The sequence below is a fragment of the Hyaena hyaena genome, unplaced genomic scaffold (genome assembly GCF_003009895.1).
Source record: "Hyaena hyaena isolate Hyena2069 unplaced genomic scaffold, ASM300989v1 scaffold_12, whole genome shotgun sequence".
Lineage (NCBI taxonomy): Eukaryota > Metazoa > Chordata > Mammalia > Carnivora > Hyaenidae > Hyaena > Hyaena hyaena.
In genome coordinates this window covers 1,507,188-1,529,761 of record NW_024080644.1, presented here as the reverse complement: position 1 = coordinate 1,529,761, position 22,574 = coordinate 1,507,188, and the positions used below count along the sequence as shown (strand labels likewise).

At 41.2% G+C, this 22,574-nt stretch overlaps 1 protein-coding gene across 4 annotated transcripts in view; it reads right to left on the bottom strand.

Annotated features, from left to right (window-relative positions):
- Positions 1–22,574, bottom strand: part of CASK (calcium/calmodulin dependent serine protein kinase) — a 363,023-nt gene that overhangs the window by 112,858 nt on the left and 227,591 nt on the right. For all 4 annotated transcript variants that reach the window (XM_039255996.1, XM_039256003.1, XM_039256010.1 and 1 more), the window contains exons 6-8: positions 21,108–21,210; positions 13,091–13,266; positions 8,272–8,394 (exon numbers count right to left, since the gene is read on the bottom strand). In XM_039255996.1, coding sequence (XP_039111927.1) covers positions 8,272–8,394; positions 13,091–13,266; positions 21,108–21,210 — 402 coding nt within the window. The remainder of the gene's footprint in view (positions 1–8,271; positions 8,395–13,090; positions 13,267–21,107; positions 21,211–22,574) is intronic.

Below are 22,574 nucleotides of genomic sequence, written 5' to 3'. Positions count from 1 at the left end.
AGAGAGAGACAGACAGACAGACAGACAGACTGGGAGCAGGGGGTAGAAGAAGAGTGAGAGGGAGACACAGCATCTGAAGCAGGCTCCAGTCTCCAAGCTGTTAGCAGAACCTGGTGCAGGGCTCAAACCCACGAACCGGTAGATCATGACCTGAGCTGAAGTTGGACGCTTACGTGACTGAGCCACCGAGGTACCCCTGAACTGCATTTTGCTTAAAATAAAATTGCTTAACTTTTTAGGTATATGTAGCAGAACAAATTTCCACCATTATTTAAAAAAAAAAAAAAAAAAGGGTCTTCAGACCCTCTGCAGATGGTAGAACAGAAACTGATCCTGTGGCTAATGCCAAACATGAAAGACAACAGGGCCCAGGGAAAGCGGCTTAAAAGACACATGGAATTCCTGGACTTTAGAGCAAGAAATGGGCATTGGCGCTGATTTTTAAAGCATTCCCTATACAAGAGAATAAACACTTCTTTTTCCAAGGTTTAATTTTTTGGAGTTCTTGATAATAAGGCAATTACTTGCTTTCCCTTTTGAATCACTAACAGAAGACTCTGAAAGCTGGAGAAAAAGCTGACTGGGGAGGGATCCCAGGACTTGAGGGGTGATCCTTTGGTGTGATCACTGGGATTTTTTTTTTTCGTCTCTTAACATATACCCCCTGGGTATGAGCACAGCCACAACCTGGAAACTCCAAAGACAAGGACCACAGGCAAAATGAGCCCCAAGAAAAGCCCACTCTCTTTAGCCAAGGGCTGAGAAGAGGTTTTTTGCTCTGCAGGACAGAACCCTTTTGGCTGCACCCACCCTACTCCCGGGGAACACCATGAAAGCTGACCTGCCCCTCTTCAGAGCCCTTTCCACCCTCTCAGCCCTGTTAGACCCAAACAACAGCAAGGAGTTGGCGCCCCACTCCCTAGAGAGTAGGGGCAGGATTACAAAGAGAAGAGTGCTGGGGAAGGGGCTCTTTAAATCTATGTATGAAGTCCTTGGCACATCCCTAATAAACCCAGGTATAAAACCAACCAGGATCAACACAGCAAAGAGCTTGGAAACTAAACCACAGTTTAGTCTCAAACACGGGAGACTAAACCACAGTTTAGAATGAGCAGCGCACAAGTGGGGCAGACCAGACAAGTAGTGCAAAGGCTTTGAAAATGAAACTGGTGTTTGAGCTACAGCCCTAAAAGTGGGCCAGGATGTGTGTTCTGAATTTAATCAGGTTAGCTGCCCACTACAATAGAAGATTTAAATAAAAGTCAGAGTCTCATAATACTAAAAATGTCTAGCATACTATCTAAAATTACTCTTCATACCAAGAATCAGAAAAAAATCTCAACCTAAGTGAGAAAAGACAACCAACAGATACCAACACAGATATGGCAGAGATATTAGAATCATCCAACTGGGATTTTAAAGCAGGTGCTATAAAAATGTTCCTAGGGGCACCTGGGTGGCTCAGCTGGTTAAAGCATCCAACTCTTGATCTCAGCTCAGGTGATGATCTCATGGGTTTGTGAGATCGAGCCCTGTGTCTGGCTTTGCACTAACAGTGCAGAGCCTGCTTGTGATTCTCTCTCTGCCCCTCCTCTGCTTGCACATGCATAGGCACATGCGCATGGTCTCTCTCTCTCAAAATAAATAAAAATTTCAAAAAAAAATTTTTTAAAAAGATAAAAATGTTCCTAAAAGCAATTACAAAAGGTTAAAAAAATGCTGACGTTACCAAGTGCTGACAAGGATATAGAGCAAGTGGTTCTCTCATATTCTGCTGGTAAGAGAGTAAAATCATTCAGGTATTCTGGAAAATGATTTGGCAGTTTTTACAAAGTCGAACATATACTTGCCATAGGACTCAGCAACCCCACTCACAGGTTTTTACTTTGGAGAAATGAAAATCTGTATCTAGATGTTCCTAGCAGCTTCACTTGTATTAGCCCCAAACTGGAAACAACCCGAATGCCCTTCAAAAGGTGAATGGACAGGGGTGCCTGGGTGGCTCAGTCAGTTAATCTTTGGCTCAGGTTGTGATCTTGTGGTTCACGGGTTTGACTCCTGCACTGGGCTCTGTGCTGACAGCTTGGAGCCTGGAGCCTGCTTCCGATTCTGTGTCTCCCTCTCTCTCTACCCCTCCCCCTAATTGTGCTCTGTCTCTCTCTCAAAAATTAAATAGACGTTAAAAAAATTTTTTAAAAAGGTGAATGGATAAACGAAGTGCTGCACAACCATACAGCAGAGTATTATTCAGTAATAAAAGGAATGAACCTTTGATATGCACAACTTGGAAGGACCTCAAGGGCATTATCCTGACTAAAAACACCTAATCTGTGAAGAAATAAGAAATCTGTACACTGGTCTCTGACCCTAGTTCCTGACACAGAGCCCTAAAACCCTTCTAAGTAGGGGTGCCAGGAGAATCTTTTGTTCTAACATTTAGTCTTTGACCCCAGTTCCTGAGGTAGAACTCCTAAAACCCTTGTAATTTTCTAAGTGATAAGAGCAGTGGGAGCATTTTTTGTCCTAATATTTGGTCTTTGACTCTGGTTCCAGACAGAGTTCCTAAATCTTATAGCATTTCCTAGGTGACAGCAGTGTCATTGTTTTAATGAGGTGACTCTTGGTGGGCTCCTGGATGGGGATGGTCACCAGAAAGACGAAGTTATGAATAAAAGCTTGGGATTTTCAGTCCCGTCTCCCATTTTGTTGAGAGGAGAGAGGGGCTGGAAATAGAGTTAATGATCAATACATGCCTACATGATGAAGTCTTCAGAAAATTTCCAAAACTATGGGGTTAGGAGAGCTTCTGGGTTGATGAACATATGTACATGCCAGGAGAGAGGTGTACCCCACCTTCTGTGGGAACAGAAACTTCTGTGGGAACAGAAACTTCTGTGCTTGGGACCCTTCCAGATCTTGCTCTATGTATCTCTTCATCTGTATCTTTTACCATATTCTTTATCGTATAATAAACTGGTAAATGTAAGTGTTTCCCTCAGTTCTGTGAGCTGTTCCAGCAAATAATCAAATCCAAAGTTGGGAGTGGGTGGGTTATGGGCTCCTCCAACTTGTAGCCAAGTCTGACAGAGTTCATGGGTCACCTGGGGACCCACTCCTTGTGATTGGCAATGGAAGTGGGGGAGAGTCTCATGGGACCGAGCCCTTAACCTGTGGGGTCTGCATGGACTTCAGTTAGTGTCAGAACTGAATTAAAATGTAGTGTCAGAGAACTGCTTGGTGTGGGGGAAAAAACCCAGGCACTCCTGGTGTCAGAAGTGCTGTTGAGTGTGGTAGTTGCTTGAGAGGAAGAGAGAAACATACAGGAAACATGAGTTTCTCTTAAATAGTTTACATATTGTATAATCCCATTTATTTAATACTATCAAAAAGACAAAAATGATAGTGATGGAAAATGGATCAGGGGTTTGGGGTAGGGAGTGGATGTGATCATTAAGGGGTGACAGAGAGCTTCTATATCCTGATTATGGTCATGCTTATATACTTCCATGTGACAAAGTTTCATAGAAACACGCACACAAAATACATACAAAAACTGGTGAAAAGTGAGTAAGGCCTGCGGTTTCAGTGCTCCAGTGTCATTTTTCTAGTTCTGGTTATATAAGGTGTTATCACTGGGGGAAGAATGGCGAAGTATACATGGGAATTCTGTATTGTTTTTACCACTTCTATTAAAAAAATTTTTTTTTAAAAATATTTTAAGATTTTATTTTCAAGTAATCTGTATACCCAACATGGGGCTTGAACTCACAACTCTGAGATCAAGAGCTGTACATCTACCGACTGAGCCAGCCAGGTGTCCCTGTTTTTGCCACTTCTTTGTGAGTCTACAATTATTTCAGAATGAAAGGTTTATAAGAAGTCACTTCCACGCTACATGTTTAACTCTCCTGTGGGCTTCCTAATTCCAAATACCTCGAATCACTCAACTGAGCTTTATCAGTTTTCCTTCCTTAAAATCTCTCAGTTTGAGTACTTCTTTCCCACTCCCAACTTTACTCCCTGGGTCCAGGCCCCTGTCACCGCCACAGCTTCTACAGGCTCTCTTTGCCTCTAGCACTTGTATTCTGACAGATGACGCACATACATACAGTGTCCACAGGAATTCTACGAGCATGTTGCTTACACTGTGTCATCACTCAAAAGCTTGCAGGAGCTTTTTACCATCTACACCTTAATATCCAAATTACTTAAGGGGCACCTGGGTGGCTCAGTCGATTGAGTGTCCGACTTTGGTTCAGGTCATGGTCTCTCGATTCTTGGGTTCTAGCCCCGTGTCTGGCTCTCTGCTGTCAGCACAGAGCCTGCTTTGGATCCTCTGTCCTCCTCTCTCTCTGCCCCTCTGCTGCTTACACACTTTCTCTCATAAACAAACAAACAAACAAACAAACAAATAAATATTAAAAAAAAATAAAAAACAGGGGCACCTGGGTGGCTCAGTCAGTTAAACATCCGACTTTGGCTCAGGTCATGATCTCATGGTTCATGGGTTCGAGCTCCACATCGGGCTCTGTGCTGACAGCTTAGAGCCTGGAGCCTGCTTGGGATTCTGTGTCTCCCTCTCTCTCTCTCTCTGCCCCTCCCCAACTCAGACCCTCCCTCTCTCTCTCTCTCTCTCAAAAATAAACATTAAAAAATTTTTTAATAAAAAACCAAAAGCAAAAACAAAGCACTTAATTTGGCAATTCTAGACCATACGTATTCTCCCCACAAACCAGAATTTCTAGTCTACTACTGTGCAGTCCTTCAAATAGCTGATGTTTGTATTATATTAGTTTGCTTCCTGTTCCCACTCCCACATGGCCTGAACACTTGGTGATGCTTCGCCTGTGCTCCCTGGACTTCCCACACAGAGGCCAGGGCTTCCTTTAGGCACACTAACACATGTGATCCTCCCTGGAGCTCTAGACAGTGATCTCTCTTGTACCTCACTGGTCTCCCTGAGCCCTTCCTTCTGTACTCCTGTGAGGCTTCTCCCCTGTGGCTTCTTTGAGCTTATCTTTCCATGTGTTTATGTTATATTAGTATCATCTGAAAATCCTTTTCGCAGCCTGACTCTGCCGCCTTTCTCTCTCTGGTGTTCTTCCAAAATTCAAATGGACTAGCCTTCTAGAAATATCGTTTTCATGTTTTGTTACAGCCAATGTACTTTAGGGTCTCCATATCAAGGCTACAAAGGGTGTGGAAAGAGCTCCATCATCTATAAGGAAAATACAATTTTAGTTGGTCTTTTGCGGGAATGAATATTCATAGCAAACATCACTACTTTAGATGAAGGCACTAAACGTACTATATTTTGACAATCATTAAGACATTCACATGTTACTTGGACTATTTACTCAAAGTATTTTTTGATATGAAATAACTGAATAGGACATTTCTTATGGTTTTACTGGAGGAATCTTTTTCTTTTCTTTTCTTTTCTTTTTTTTGACACAAAGTCATGGTATTATGACTTTGGCCACACTCATCATTATATGCATTTTCATCATCTTATTTCTTCAATTTGCAGTTACTCAGAAGTTTTTCATAACATGAACTATAGCTTAAATTTAGTGTTTACTAAATCAACACCAATTACACCCACAGCAATGATTTACAAGTATACATGGACAAGTATTTAAATTTAGGAAGGCTATTCACATCAGCTAGATAACTTTCTCATGGAATTCTTCCATCTTCAGATGGCACATAAGCCATCAAGGTAAACTAGTTCAGACACGGCACATGATTCTGAGCTCAAACAGCCTTTTGGAACTTTTTCATTTAAGTTACTGACTTTTTTGTGTCTGTGTCTCTCTGGTGCCAGAAATCTATTATGTATTAAGCCTGGATTATTTAGAACAAGAAGTATATTCACTGCAGGGATGAGGGTTTCCCAAAATAAATGTTAGTAGTCAAGATAAGTATGATAATGAAAGCTAACTTTTCTAAAGGATCGTAAAAATGACTAATATGACTACCATTTTCATTGTACTTTGGCATTTGAACTAGCTTCTAATGAACAAACGATCCGCATTACAGAGAAACTGAGAAAGGCAAAGGAGAAAGGGGACCCCACCCACACCGGTCATTTCTGGGGGGAAATTATTAAGAATATATCTAAGAACTGTTTGCCTACTCTCTTCTGGGGGAAATCATGAATAGCTAGAACTGAGTGTTTCAAGTCAAGAATAACTAGAATTGCACATCAGAGGGTTGAATGCAGATTTGATAATATTCTTATGGAGACTCAAGATCCACTGGAATCTCAAAACTGTTGTTTAATTTCATCATTCTGTGTCACTGTCACTAAGATCCATTATTAATCTACATTTTAATATATCTTATTGTTTCTGCATAATCTCTGGGGAAGTAGCATGGTATCATATAACGAACATTCCTTCGTTCATTCATTAAATCATAACTAATATTTATTGAGCACTTAGTCTATGCCACACACTTTGTAGAGTGCTGGATGGAAGTGAACTATCAACTCCAAATTCCCACTCTTCTGCAGCTTGTTTTTTTAAAGGGGGTAAATAGGCTACAAACACAATATAGGTGTGTCTTATTGTGACAAATGCTATGGAGAACACTAAGGCAGGGAAGGGGTGACAGGGAATACTGGTGGCAGGGGGCGTTCTTCCCCGTAATTTTAGACTGAGTGAACTGGAAAGCTCTTACTAAGCCAAGACTTGAAGGTGGTAAAGGAAGAAACCATGACTATGTTTGGGGAAGAGAGCTCCGAGGAAAGAAGAGGACTAACATAGAGGCACTGAAGCCAGGATGTGCCTGCTGCCTCAGCACTGCAGTGAGGCCAATATGCAGGGAACAGAGTAAGAGGAGAGTAGTAGGGGGTGAAATAAGAGAGGTGTCAGGGAGCGAGAGTGTACACTCTGGATTAAGAAAGAATCCCTCCAGGGAGAGGCCTGGTCTTAAGGTATAAATTCTGGACTCATCAGGGTACAAAGGGCATTTAAGGCCATTAAAACTAGATGAGGTCTCCAAAGGCCTGAGTGGAGACAGGGAAATAGAGGAGCAAGGATGGAGGCCTGCAGCACCCCAACGTGAAGAGGTGTGTGTGGGGAGATGAGGAGGAATCAGTACGATCTGAGAAGGCACAGCCAGAAAGGGATAAGGGAAACCAGGAGAGCCAGGAGGCATGAGGCCAACGGAGGACAGCGTTTCAGGGTGGGTGTCAAATGGTACTGAGATGCCAAAAGGAAGAAGGCCTGAGATTTGACTTCAGCAATGTGAAGGTCATTACTGACTTGACAAGAGCAGTAGTAGAAGCTGGAGGTGGCTGTAGGGTCAGGAGGTGTGTGTGTGTGTAATAAAAATAAACAGTAGCATATTAGGTTCAACAGAGACAGAAAAGCAATGATGCAGGAATGAGGAGATTGCTGGAGTGATGTCCTTGAGTAAGTGAAAGAGAGAGGACCTCGCACACAAAGGAAAGCGTCGTTGGTAGGCTCAGTTAAAATCCTGGTTCCGCCACTGACAACTGTGACTTGGGTCAAGATTCTCAAACCTCTGTGAGCCTTTGTTTTCTCACCTGTACATTGAGAGTTTTCTGGAATTACTGAACCATATAATGTCTTAATTAAATAGTGCTGTTGCGCTGAAGTCCCAAATTACAAGTTTCCTTAATATGAATCTGTGAGATAGGATAGATAAAGAATTGAAAAAAATTGAGCTTCTTCCAGGGCACCTGGATGGCTCAGCTGGCTAAGCGTGTGACCCAGGTTGTGATCTCACTGTTCCTGGGATCGAACCCCACATCAGGCTCTGTGTTGACAGTGGGGAGGATTCTCTCTCTCAAAATAAATAAATAAAAATTTTTTAAAAAGCTCGCATTTTCCTAGAACAGTCAATCCATATCTAGCATCTCTTGAAATAAAAATAATGTTATGAACCACACGGTCAGCCCAAAGTAAAGACTGTAACTTTTGGTTATACTACTTCACTCGTTTGTGCTGCACATCTTTGGAACCTGTGTTGGCGGAGAACCAACAGACCTTCCTCCATGGTACGTTGTGTCTAAATCTGCCTCTGTTCCCTGATAGCTGAACGTCACTACAGTGGTATAGTCCTCTATTCAGATATTTACAGAGGCTGTGTAAAAGCAGCAAACAAGATGAACAAAACTAAAGAAAAAAAAGGGGGGGGCACTCAGAAAAAACATGCGAAGAGTGGCCCTATGGACCAATACATTCCTTTTGCTGGAAGGGTTCACACAAAGTATAGATGGCCACCTATGAGCTCAGGTACCTTAAGCCATGGGTGATTCAGTGCTTCATACACGGTGATCCTTTCAGCTGGATCCAGCATCAACATGCGACGGACTAGGTCTTTGGCACTTTCAGAGATATGGCTCCACTGCCTTGGATTCATCTGAAGAGAAGGAAAGGAAAATTCCACAGTTATTGCCCAGTGAGAAGGTAACATTCACCATGATGTAATGTTCCTACAGTGTTTCAATGTGAATAAAATTCTCAAAGAACAGAAATGTGATTCTATGGGCTTGCTCTCTAAGGAAGAGGACAAAGGCAAGTCTTTGGTGGCTGTTGTCACACATATGAGGTTTTGTATCAATAAATATTCCTTACATATGTTCTTGATGTCACATAAGTTATAATATTTTTAATAGTGGAAGAACAGAATGCTCATGGCTGCAGTTTCTACCCTAGCTAAAGAGAGTAGATACTTTCATCTAGAAAGGACTAAAATGAAATTTTTAAAGAAATTTTAAAACGTTCTCTTTTGAAAAACTGGAATCCACAGAGATTGTGAAGTTATGCAAAGTTCCTAGTAGGATATTTTGGTCACTGTATAGCAATTTCAGAATTTCAGAAAACATATACTGCTACCATCGGTCCTACAGAATAACCCATTCGCTTGTATACTGTCCTCAGTGAAGTTACTTTTGGCCCTCTTGTAGAGATGAGACAACTCAGCCACAAGGTCAACTGACTAAAGTCAAACAAATGGACAAATCTATGAGTTGATCAAAAGATACAGGACTTGGGAGAAAGTGGATCTGTGAGGAAAAGAGCAAGGTAGCTCCCGGGGAAGAAGAATATGTCTGAGACCAGGAAGCAGAAAAAGGGAAGGGACGCTTTGGGCTTGCCACTGGGAAGGCAAGTGGGACAGCCAGGGTGAGGCCAGTGGGGTCTTACTCCTTATTTAATATCAAGAAGCCAAATGGCTGGAGGAGTTTGCATTAGCTGCCTGGTGCCAGGAACTAGCAATGCCATGGGTTGAAAAAGGGGAGACCTAGGTCACCTTTTAAGGGAGAAAGATGGAGAATAAAGTCTCTAACAGTTTAAAGCCAAATGAAATCATGACTTGCATCACGGTTCAAAGGAATCACTACAGTGTGGCCAAGGGTTAGCATTAGACACTGAAATTCGCTCTGGCTACTGTGAGGCTCTGTACTGGTGGATGGGAAGTGAAAAATGTTCCTTGTTCTTTTTCTAACAGGCAGAATTCCAACCAATTGTCACTTCTGCTTGTCAGATCTTTTAACTAAAGTGACTGCCATCTTGTTGCCATCCTACTGAAATTGTCATCAACTGGTCAGTTTGAAATAATGTAGGGGATTGGATGAGGCTTAGCCTTGTTCCCTCTTCCCCATCCTAGGGCTGATGTGCTCTTTAAGGTCGGAATGATCTGTCCTCGGGGAAAAGGGTTGAGAAGTCATCTGCAACTGGTGGTAAGATTTCTCAAGTGAGTAGAGGTTGAGAAGTAGATGTCCCTCCCCCCACATCCTGTTTATGAGAGAGTCCAATCCAGGGTTTCTCTCTTCCTTTGGCTGAGAAGAGTAGCTGAAATTAATCTGGGAGGTTGAGTTTATAAAGGGAACAAAACAGGGCTACAGAACAGTCTCGCTTATTTGAAAACTAAAGCCATGGCCACCTCGACTTCGGCTGTGGAAGTATCCACTGGCTATCCATGATGATAGACAATGACAGCCTGCATCTTTTCATACTTAGGGAAACATATTTTCGTCTTTTATAAAAAAGTTAGCTGAAATTAAATGTCAGCATATATCCCAGTTAAGTGGTATTCTCACACATTTACCTTAAAAGATCAAGTAAGCTCAACTAAAATCACTTAAGGCCAGTAGCAGTTTATAAACTATGAAAGTTTTTAAAAGAGACCATCAAAATTTCATTGAAAAACACCCCCAGAGCTCAAGGGTTTTGTTCAGAGTTCTTTTGTTAAGAGCCACCAGGGTGATGAGACTCTCTTTTTGAGGTTTGCTTCAAAATAATCAGCTAGTATGTGGAATACAGATAAAACCAGGTTGGCTATATGCTGCTAAGTGGTGGAGCTGGGGTTTCACTGTACTGTTATTGCTACTACTTTTGTTTGAAATTTTCAATAATTAAAAAAATGTAAAAATAAATGCTGACAGAATCATAGCACAATATACATATATACATATATATGAAAGGCCCACCGGGTTTATCATTGATGGTAGAGATGGATCTCTACTTCAAACAAAGCTGCGGAAAATGTGGGGCTTTTGTATAAAAAAAAAAAAAAAAAGAGCCCTTAATGTAAGTGAGAAGTGAGGTTAGTCAAGTAAAAGAGTAAATAAGTTACTAACATCAAAGCTTCAAACCGCCAGGTACAGAAATTATGATATAGCTGTCACGCCATTCTGACTTACTATAATACTAAGAATGGAGGTCTTAAAATAATTTAACTTTTGGCATGTGTAAACAGTCCACATTTCTTACAAAGAAACAAAAAAAACCTATTCAATGCTTTAAAAATAGAGAAAATCAAATACCAGAGTCGGCTGGAATGAAGCACATTGCCTTGGAAACCAGGAAGTTAGCAACTAAACTAGCACAAAGGAAGAATTCTATTATTAGTGAATGTTTATAACTCCAAAAGGCAGGTGGGAGATTTTATTATACGGTATCTATGTCATAAGTCGCTGTGAGGATAAAATGAGTTAATAGGAGTGCTTAGCATAGTTCCAGGCACATACTAAGTGTTATGTGTGAGTTAGCTATTGTTACTTCTAGTATTATTATTAAGCTGATGCATTGCTAATTGTGTTTATTTTCATATGTTAAGTACCTGTGATTTCCCTTGGCAAAATTCAGTGAAAAAGCCATGGGCATGCATTCCCGACAGCCACTCACAATTTCCAGGGATTGGAGGGGGATGATTACTTACAAGCAGCTTCCTGAGACATTTAGTTACCTTGGAAGGATTGATTTTATTCCCCAGTGGCCAACTGACTCTAAGAGAAGCAGAACAAAACCTATACTTAAAACATCCTTCTCTGTTAACAGAGTTTTGGCATAGACCTTAATCCAAATAAAATAAGAGGCAAACCTGCATGCCCTTATAAGCGGATGATGCACAAGGCTAAAAATTAAAAGCATAACTCATTCTCACCTCTACAGGCTTCATTTAATGTTTAAAAGGACAAGGCTGTGGGCTCGCTGCTGTCAGCACAGAGCCCGCTTCGAATCCTGTCGCCCCTCTCTCTCTCTCTGCCCCTCCCCTGCTTGCGTGCGCTCTCTTGCTCTCTCAAAAATAAGTAAAACATTAAAAAAAGACAAGGCTGCCACCCTGAAGCTACTTTACCTTTCATTTCTTCCCCCCGCCCTCTTCCTTGAAGTCCTTTATAAAACTCTAACATTACTGAGGAAATGAAAACAGGCCTCACAGTTTTGGAGTCTGGCGCTATACAAACTCGTGTGTTTGGTTTTACGTTACCAGGCATGGCTGAAAATGAAACAGTGCTTCTGTTAAATAGAAAGTACAGGTTTCAGTAGTATGAGGCGGAAAACGAACTTCCCCAACATAAGCCGCCCTGATCTGGTATCCAGACACACACTCCCCCATGTTTCCCACACACAGCAGCTGACTCTGTCAGCCACACACGATGGGAGAGGGCAAATGGAAGAGCTGGGACAGCAAGCAAGACCATCCTTTGGCTTATTACCTTTCAAGCACTCCTTAGCTCTGTTTGGTAGAGCCATTCACAATGTCAGTGATGCAGTTTTTAATTTTTTAATAATGCAAGTAATAACACGCTAATCAGAACTCTGCAAACAATGTATGTGGTTTCCAATCCAGAACACTCTAAGAAGAATATGAATGTTTAAGTCCCGCCAAAATGGCTCTAAGTTATGTTGTGAGTTGCAGTCGTGATACCGGCATTGCGGTTTATCCCGGGACGTAGGGTTTCGGTGTGCTAGTTGACTACATAACGTGGAACAACATGTGTGGTAAAGTAAAACAAGTAAAGGCTCATATAAAACATAAAGTAAAGAATTACTAAATCATCGGGATGAAATTTCCATTTTCACTTTACAAACTGAGCAAAAAGATTTAAAAATGAAGCCCTTTCTCCAAATTATAGAAAGAAGGGGCCAAGAAGTTTATTTTCCAAGATTAGCCTGAAGAGGCGGTCTGGGCACCATGCAGAGTGGATACTTTTAAAATCTGGGCTCACGTCTGTCGCAAACACCTCACCTGAGGTAAAATAAAATGGTCAAATTCTATCCCAGTAAATTTCAAGGGTCATTCCAAATTCTTTCCCTAAACTAGAATTTTATTTGAAATATGTAGGACACTAACCAAATGATTTCTCTGACCAACTAAATGGGCAGTTTTGCTAGAATGGATTTGTGAGAAAAGCATTGGTTTTGTGAATCTGAGGGCCCAAGACTCCTAAACTTTTGACTTGCACATACTGGATTCTGTATCAAAGAGGACTAGGGTCCCTGTTTTCTAGGCTAAACATGGGGTCGGGTTCCAAACACGTGGGATACACTTCAGCTGCAGCACCAAGGAGAGGGGAATAGAGGGGCAAGGCCGTGGTTGTTTTAAAGCCAGTCTCCTCCCTTCCGCCTAGATGACAGTGCAGCTGATAGTGATTCAGAAATTTACTTGAGGCTTATATCGTCTAACAAGGCAAATGGATCAATGATGTCAGCAAAGAACTTTTCTCTGACTGGGTAACTATGTGACAATCAGGAAGTCCAAAGACAGACAACTTCACATTTTTTCAGAATAATTTAATCTCAATGGGAAAAAAACATTCATAATGTATTACCTTATATTTTCCTTTAATAATGCCTTCAAACAATCTTTCCTTGGTTCCATAAAAAGGCAAGCAACCACTTAGCAGGATAAAAAGGATCACGCCACAACCCCAGACATCTACAGGTTTTCCATAAGGCTCTCTTTTGACAACTTCTGGGGCCATAAAATGAGGTGTTCCAACGCGTCCTATGTTTAAAACAACAACAAGGAAAAATGTTTATATACAATGGGCATTTTTCCCCCTCATTTGAAAACTGAAAACAGAACAATAACGGTTTCAAGGAAAAGTTTACCAATATAAATATTCTCTTACCGCCTCCACCCTCCTCCATAAAATCAAGGGGCAAAAAAAAAAAAAAAAAAAAAACAAGCAGAAGGAAAATAATTATTCAATCACCCCTTGAAAATACTGAGCCCAGGACAGGTACTTTGTCTTTTTATTTATTTTTTATTAAAAATTATTTTTTGATGTTTATTTATTTTTGAGAGAGAGGGACAGAGCGTGAGTGGGGAGGGGCAGAGAGAGAAAGGGAGAGGGAGACACAGGATCTGAAGTAGTCTTCAGGCTGAGCTGTCAGCACAGAGTCCAACATGAGGCTTGAATCCACAAACTGTGAGATCATGACCTGAGCCGAAGTTTGATGTTTGACTGAGCCACCCATGTGCTCCCTCTCTTTTTTTTTTAAAGATTTTATTTTTAAGTAATCTCTATATCCAGTGTGGGACTTGAAATCATACCCCCAAGATCAAGAGTCACATGCTCAGCGGTGCCTGAGTGGCTCAGATGGTTTAGTGACCTACTCTTGATTTTGGCTCAGGTCAGGATCTCACGGCAGGGAGGGCAGAGGAGGAGGCAGGAGAAAACATCCATGGAGAAAAAGGCTACTTTTGACTGCCACATGGAAAATCTCAAATTAAATCTAATGCTGAGAACTTTGATTTGGAATATGACTGAATCTGAAATCCTGTTCAATTGATTTTAGGAACCGATTGCAGCAAATCATGATGCTTAATAACATTTTCTTATGTCGGATTTTTAATTTTTTTTAATGTTTTATTTATTTCTAGGAGAGAGAGAGAGACAGCGTGAGCAGGGGAGGGTCAGAGAGAGAGGGAGACACAGACTCCGAAACAGGCTCCAGGCTCTGAGCTGGCAGTCAGCACAGAGCCCGATGCGGGGCTCGAACCCACGAACCGCGAGATCATGACCTAAGCGAAAGTCGGACGCTTAACCGACTAAGCCACCCAGGCGCCCCTTATGTCGGATTTTTTTTAGCTTCTGAATGTTAACATTTGGGGAGAATGATAGCAAATGCATGACATAAACCAAAGCAAAGTCGTAAAGCTCCTCACATTCAATCCTCTTTGGCCTCCATCATCTTCTTCTTCTTTCTTTTTTTAAGTTTATTTATTTATTTTGAGAGAGGGTGGGGGGTAGAGACAGAGAGGGAGAGAAAGAGAATCCCAAGCAGGCTCTGCACCACCAGTGCAGAGCTGGATGTGGGGCCTGAACTCACGAACTGTGAGATCATGACGTGAGCCAAGATTTAGGAGTTGGATACTTAACAGACTGAGCCACCCAGATGCCCCCCTGACCTACATCTTCTTTAAATTTAGTTTTAAAGCTAGTCTTCTCCCCAACCCCCATCAAAACTAGCTTTTAGGAAGGAATCTGATAGCAGTTATTTGCACACTAGTAATCATCTTTAACTCCATATCCCTAAGGGAGTCTAGTCCTCCACTGCAGAATGAAAGGCTGTGCCCTGTAGGGAAAATTATTCTGGGAGGGGAAGTGCCCACCAGCCTTGGCAACTGTTTTTGCGTGCAGGCTCGGCCTTCTCCTTCTTTCCTTCCTCCTTCCCGTGCCCCTCCTCTCTTATCATATGGAGTCCAAGATAATTTTTTACTTTTAACACTGCACAATACTTTGTCTACAGATCAGAACTGTGGTTTAAAGAAAAAAAAAAAAAAAAGACCTTACAAATCTTCTAATTCAGCTAGAGAAAATATACCACAAAGTCCAGTTAGTGACTGTCAAAATTAGGCTGGGATGGCAAAGGATAAAGTAGCTCCTAGCTTGTGTACTGGGGATATTCCTTTGCTGTGACTCATTATAGTTCCCTTTCTTCCCATATAATGGAAGAAGTTAACTTGGGGGTTCAGAGAATGAAAATATTCTCACTTAAAATGTGCAGTAGACCAGTGAAAACTATACTGATTGGAAGGGAAGATTTTCATTCCATATTGCCCCATTTTGCTTCCTCTAGTAACACTGAGAAGCTGAAAGAATGAGAGCTAAGCCTCCTACTTCATGAACAGGCTGGACAGAGCAGGGCTGCTGGATGGTTCACCTGGTTCTGATAGCGGGAGCTGGGAAAAGCTGGGCAAGAGATCAGGGTACCAGTACCATGGCTCCAGTCAGGCACCTTCTTATAGTTGGGATGAGGTTTTGAAACTCAACTTGACTCCTACCACTTCCTACATGAGGAAGGGCTGAGCAACTCAAAAAGGAGATCCTCTGTTTACCTGGATCAAAGACTACTCCAGTCTGGAAAATAAGCATTCATTCTTTTAGTTTTGAGACAGAGAAAGAGACACAGAACACAAGCAGAGGAGGGACAGAGAGAGAGACACAGAATCTGTAGCAGGCTCCACGCTCTGAGCTGTCAGTACAAAGCCCGATACAGGGCTCGAACTCAAGAGCTGGGAGATCATGACCTAAGCTGAAGTTGGATGGTTAACCAACTGAGCCACCCAGGAGCCCCTGTTTTAATGTTTTTATTTTTTTTTTTATTTTGAGAGAGGAGAGAGACAGAGACAGAGAGACAGAGAGACAGAGGGAGAGAGAGGATCTCAAGCAGGTGCCACTCTTGTCAGCACAGAGCCTGATGCAGGGCTTGATCCCACAAACCATGAGATCATGATCTGAGCTGAAATCAAGAGTCAGATGCTTAAGTAACTGAGCCACCCAGGCACCCCTAGTGTTCGTTCATTTTTTTAAAAAAAAGTTTATTTAATTTTGAGTGAACTTTTTACAGTATTTTGTACAGATCAGTAGAAGGTGAAAGGACTAGAGTTCACCCTTGACACACAGCAACCTTCCCGGACTCTTTGCTTGTGATCATTTGACTTTTCCTTCTTTGTGGTCACTTGATTTTTATGACTTTGACTTCCTGTTCTTAGAATTTTGTGGTCAGTTACCAAACCAAATTAAATGTCACTGTATCTGAGAGGTTTCAGATATACATTTAAATATTTAAATGTTAGACTTGGGGATAATATAATAAAACCTCATTACCTAGAAGCTCAGGGTAAGGAATTATTCTGAACAGCTACACATTCAATACTTTAGGACTCAGATCTTTACACACCCAAACCATATTATTTTAATAGTTTTGGACGGTTATCTTTCTACAATTTTTGGACTTCTTTTACACAAGATGGTGCACATAATTTAACCTTTTCTTGATGACTCAGAATTGTCCTGTGGATATCAATGAAAGAACTATGCTGTAGAACAGAAAATGCCCTCAGGAACTTCACGGGTATGCAAGGGCCAAGTTTTTCAGTATTTTTTTTTTAGTGTTTTTATTTATTTCTGAGAGCGAGCGAGCGAGCAAATAGGGAAGGGTCAGAGAGGGAGATACAAAATCCGAAACAGGCTCCAGACTCTGAGCTGGCAGTCAACATAGAGCCTGACGTGGGGCTCGAACCCATGAACCGTGAGATCATGACCTGAGCTGAAGTTGGACACTTAACCGACTGAGCCACCCAGGCGTCTCAGTTCTTCAGTATTAAAAGGGGGCTGTGCTTTCTACATTTTGGTATATGCTCAATATACTTTTTCTGTCAGGCTTTCATTTCTTTTACTGTGCTTACTCCAGCCTTACCTTCTCCTCATCTGTTGCATAAAATCTACTATTAACCAGAAACTGATTAGCAACCAGATTCTTTCATTTAGTAACAATTTCCTAAGTGCCTGCTAGGTCCTAGACACAATGGGAGGTGCTGTGGACATACAGAGGGATAAACTATGATCCCCCTTGTCCTCACAAAGCTCAATCTTTGATATGATTACGAATCCCTGCATCAAATATGATCTAGAGGTATGCAGCCCAGATAGTTATGGTGAAATGGAAGAGAAGGAATAGGGTCACCTAACTTGGGATGGTGAAGATCAGCCCACTTTTAAGAGGAGATGATTGTCAGTTCAGCCTCTCAGGCTTCAGGAGCAGTAAGAGTTAAGTAGATACAGAAAATGACAAAAGGTATTCCAACCACAGGGAGTAACAGGTGCAAAGCATGAAGGAACACAGATCCATAAAAGTATGAAAAATGGTAGCATGCCAATTTCAGTGAAACACAATTTTGTGTGTCACACACAACTGTGAAACACACAATTTCAGTGTATCCTCAGAAGCTCATTTGAGAAGACCATGAATAGGTATTAAGGTCAAGAAATGTCTTGCTGGAAAAATAATTACTCTGTAGGTTCCTAGTTATCTTCTGGATAAGTTTTCCAAATGGCAGAATTTCAGCCAGGTTAAATGCAAATACATGTAACTGCTTTCTACTCTATGGAACATATAAAGGAGAGAATTCCTTTCTATTTGGAGGACTGAGTAATCAAAGATTCCAACTGACAGGGAAATAGCTGTTAAGTATTAGCAAACAAGCTAATGGTAGTATAGTTTCAAAAGTGCCTTAAACAGTAAGAAAGCTTTCTATAAGAGGGATCATTCATCCTTTGTCTAGATAGGTTATATTTTTAAAAACACTGTAATGCTTGAAGTAGTTATTTCAAGACTAGAAGGAAAGGTATGTGAAGAAATGACATTTTGACCATCAGAAACTATTTTAATTCCAGAATCACTGAGAAAAATAAATTTTGCAAACTGACACACTGTAAGTTCAAAATCAGCTTTAAAAATGTACAATTTAGGGGTGCCTGGTTGGTTAAGTTGGTTAAGTGTCCGACTTCGACTCAGGTCACAATCTCACGGTTTGTGGGTTCAAACCCTGTGTCAGGCTCTGTGCTGACAGCTCAGAGCCTGGAGCCTGCTTTGGATTCTGTGTGTGTCTGTCTCTTTGCCCTTCCCCTGCTAACACTCTTTCTCCCTCTCTCAAATATAAATAAGCATTAAGAAAAAAATATATACAATTTAGGGGAAAGACTCATGGACTTTAAGAAAGTAGATTAACATGTAGAAAATGTCTATGTAAGCGGAATCAATCTGTTTTTTCCCTTCAATAAAGATGCACAGTAAAATATGAAGCTGATGCTTTGAATACTAACAGGATACAAATCCAGATAAAGAGAAACAAAGTCATTATATGTCGTCAGTATAGAACATATAAAAGGACTTTGTGTCATTTCATTTCATCCCATCCATCTTGAGGATGCAATCATCAGAACTTATTTGTTGTAACTATGTAGTCTTTACATAGGGGTGATCTGTACAAATACCAGACTTAAGAGAGGTAGTTTAACAGCAACAATTGTTTAAAAACAACTTGGGAATTGTAGCTGATAGCAAGATCAATACGAGCCAGAGGTGTAACATGGCTAATGCAATTTGGGGAGCCTGACAGAAATGTAAGACCCACAGCAAAAGCGACAGCCCAAGCCCCTGTGCGCTGGACTGCACCTGTCATTGTGCTCAGCCTTGGCTCCAGCCTTTGCGCACAGCAAGGAGATTCTTTTTTTTTTTTTTAATATTTTTATTTATTTCTAGGAGAGAGAGAGAGAGAGAGAGAGAGACAGCGTGAGCAGGGGAGGGTCAGAGAAAGAGGGAGTCACAGACTGAAACAGGCTCCAGGCTCTGAGCTGGCAGTCAGCACAGAGCCCGACGCGGGGCTGGAACCCACGAACCGCGAGATCATGACCTGAGCGAAAGTCGGCCGCTTAACCAACTAAGCCACCCAGGCGCCCCAGCAAGGAGATTCTTATATGAAAAATGGCTAAATTAATGTAGGCAAGTTAATCTGGATCAGACTTAGGGGCACACGATCAGTCTTTAAACATGTGAATGGCTATCATGTGGAAGGATTAAAATTGTTGTGTGTGGCTCCACAAGTAAGAAGTAGCAGTACTGGGTGGAAATGATGGAATGGATTTCTCTTCTATGCAAAGATGAATGTTTCAGTACTTAAGCTTTCCAAAAATGGAAATATGGTCCCAGATCATAGTGAATTCTTTGCCAGCTGAGGAATTAAACTAGAGCTGAACCTTTTGCTGGGAATTTTATGAGAGAAGGCAATCACTGGTTACCAGACTGGAGAAGTTGAGACCACTTGGCATTCTGAGATTCAATGATTCTACAATTAAATGATGTATTCCTATCTGATCCTAAGGTCAGTCCTTCTAATCACAGATGTAAGTTTTGAATCAGTTTTTAAAATTATACTTGCTGCAATTTTTCACATTGTTGGAAATAATTAGCTGGAAGAGAATGTAAAAGTAGAAGAAAATCTAAACATAATTTAATTTAATTTTAAAATTTATTTTTATTTATTTTTGTATGTAGAATCCATGCTCAGTGTGGAGCCCAACATGGTGCTTGAACTCATGGCCCCGAGATGAAGACCTGAGCTGAGATCGAGAGTAGGACGCTTAGCTGACTGAGACATCCAGGTGCCCCATAAACCTAATTTTATTTTGAATGTTTAATTATTTTTGAGAGAGAGAGAGAGATAGAGGGAGGGAGGGAGGAAGGGAGGGAGGGAGGAAGGGGCAGAGAGAGGGGGAGGCACAGAATCCAAAGCAGGCTCCAGGCTCTGAGCTGTCAGCATAGAGCCCAATGCGGGGCCTGAATTCACAAGCTGTGAGATCATGACCTGAGCTGGAATCAAGAGTCGATGCTTAACTGAATGAGCCACCCAGGCGCCCTCCTCCTTTAAGGGACACAATTTAATTTTAGAGAGCAATGTGATGAAATAACAATTTAAAGAATACAACTATGACTCCTGGCTCATTTTTCAAAAGATGGACTGTTAATGCTGCTTCGATGTGTTAGTGATGGTGTATGAAATTAAATGATATATCCTGTGTAACAAATTGTTTTGATATTTATCATTTGTCAGGTATTTGAATTTAATATAAGCATTCATGAAAGATGATAGGTTCAAAAACGTTCTGCTGATATTTTTTTTCATATTTTTCCTCTTTGTGAAGGCTGGCAGTATCAGGAGACAGCAAATCAAAGGCAATGATTACAAGATTGATAATTTGTAGAACGGAGAACTACGTCATTTGCAAAACCAAGGGACAGAACTAAAAACAGGGCAGCATTCAGTGCTAAAGTCTACTGAAAGGAATAAATAAAAACCCAAATTCTTGAATCTGGAATTAGCATCCACCTCTGTACAGTAGTGGAGAGAATGTCTATTTTTAACCTTTCTGCTATTTTTTTTTCTGGCATGGGAATTTTCTAATTGTGTTTTGCTTTGGCTAATAATAAAGTCAGTCTGCATTCACATCTGCTCACTCTTCCCAAATACACAGATTGATAGCTTGAGCAGGACTCTTTCATAAATAAAAAGAGGCAAACAGTATGAAATTAAACATTGGCCTTTGATGTAAACCTGAAAGTGGTTAATCCACATGTTTTAGAATGGACTTCACTTGGCCAGTTCAACTTTATTTATTTTATTTTTAAAGTAAGCTCTATGCCCAATGTGGGACTTGAACTCTTGACCCTAAGATCAGGAGTCATGTGCTCTACTAAGCCAGCCATGTGCCCCTGGCCAGTACAACTTTAGAAGTCACTTTGCCCCCAGATATCACCTTATTCCAACAATGTTTTAATCTCTGTATGTAGGGTCACTTCTCTGCCAAGCAGTGGGAATACAAAGAGTAAAAAGCACAGTCTATTCTTAAGGTTCAAAACCATATGATGGCACTTTTTGGGGGGAGGGTGTGGAATGGGTATGAAACACCGAGGATGGGCTGATATTTAGTTTGAAAGAGTTACACTAGCCTGAAAGTGACCAGATTTTGAAGGAAGTTTTTAAAAACGTGTTCTTACCTCCAGCTACAAGTCCAGACTCCCCTAACTGAATAGCTACCCCAAAGCCCCCAAGTTTAACAGGTGCTGAGTTTTCCTTTGAGGCGAGGAGAACACAGTGGGGCTGGAAAGAAAAACAAACAAACCAAAGATAAGGATTAGCTGAAGATGAACAATTCAGTTTACACACAATCAAATCACATGACCATATAATAATACATTAAAAACTCCTGGAATTATTTTGGATGCTTATTTATTCTAGTCCCATCTCTGGCTGGTTTCTCCAAAGACTTACCTGTTTTATCCAATGTTTTTCAGGGATTATTTGCTTCTAAGATTAGGGTACAATGCTAAGAATTACTGAGGAAGCAAGCGTGTTCAAGTAAGGCAGACATATTGTCTACCTTTTCATGTGATATTCTCTTCCTTTGAGTGATGGTCTACATTTGTTTAAGGAAAAATTTTTTTGTTGCTTTTTTTAAAAGTTTCTTTGAGAGAGACAGAAACAGTGTGAGTGGGGAAGGGACAGAGAGAGAGGGAGAGAGAGAGAGAGAGAGAGAATCCCAAGCAGGCTCTGTGTCCTCCCAATGTGGGACTTGAACTCAAGAATCGTGAGATTCATGACCGGAGCCGAAACCAAGAGTCTAACACACCCAGGCGTCCCTGAGGAAAAATGCTTTTTAAATGTTTATTTATTTATTCTGAGAGAGCGAGAGAGAAAGAGTGAGCTAGCGAGCGAGCACATGTGCACATGTGTGCAGGGGAGGGGCAGAGAGAGGGAGAGAGAGAATCCCAAGTAGATTACAGTGCAGAGCCTGATAAAGGGCCAGATCCCATGAACTATGAGATCATGACCTGAGCCAAAATCACAAGTTGGACATTTAATCAACTGAGTCACCCAGGCACCCCAAAATGTTTCTTGAAACCTCCAACGTTACCTACAGAGCCACTGTATCTTGGTTCTTAGGGGATGCTGATGGCTCTTTCTTTGTCTGCCCTCCCACTATTCTCTTGCTTTTCTTTATTCATTTCATCCCTAATTAAGAAGGGCCAGATTTCATGACTTTTTTTATTTAAAAATTTTTTTTAATGTTTATTTATTTTTGGAGGGGGGGGGCAGAGAGAGAAGAGGGAGACAGAGAACCTCAAGCAAGCTCCAGGCTCTGAATTGTCAGCACAGAGCCCAACGCAGGGCTCGAATCCATAAACCCCGAGATCATGACCTGAGCTGAAGTCGGACGCTCAACCGACTGAGCCACCCAGGTGCCCCTGGTTTTTAAGGTCCATACATTGCATTTGATGGTTATAGGTCTTAAGTTCCTCTGGCTCTATACCATATCCCCCTCTTACCTTTTTAAAAAAAAATGTTCATGCCATGATTCATTAAGATACTAGGTAAATTCCCTCATGGAATCTCCTAGAATCTGGACTTGGCTAATTAATACCTACATGGTGTCATTTAATATATTCCTGTGTTCTCTGTAAATT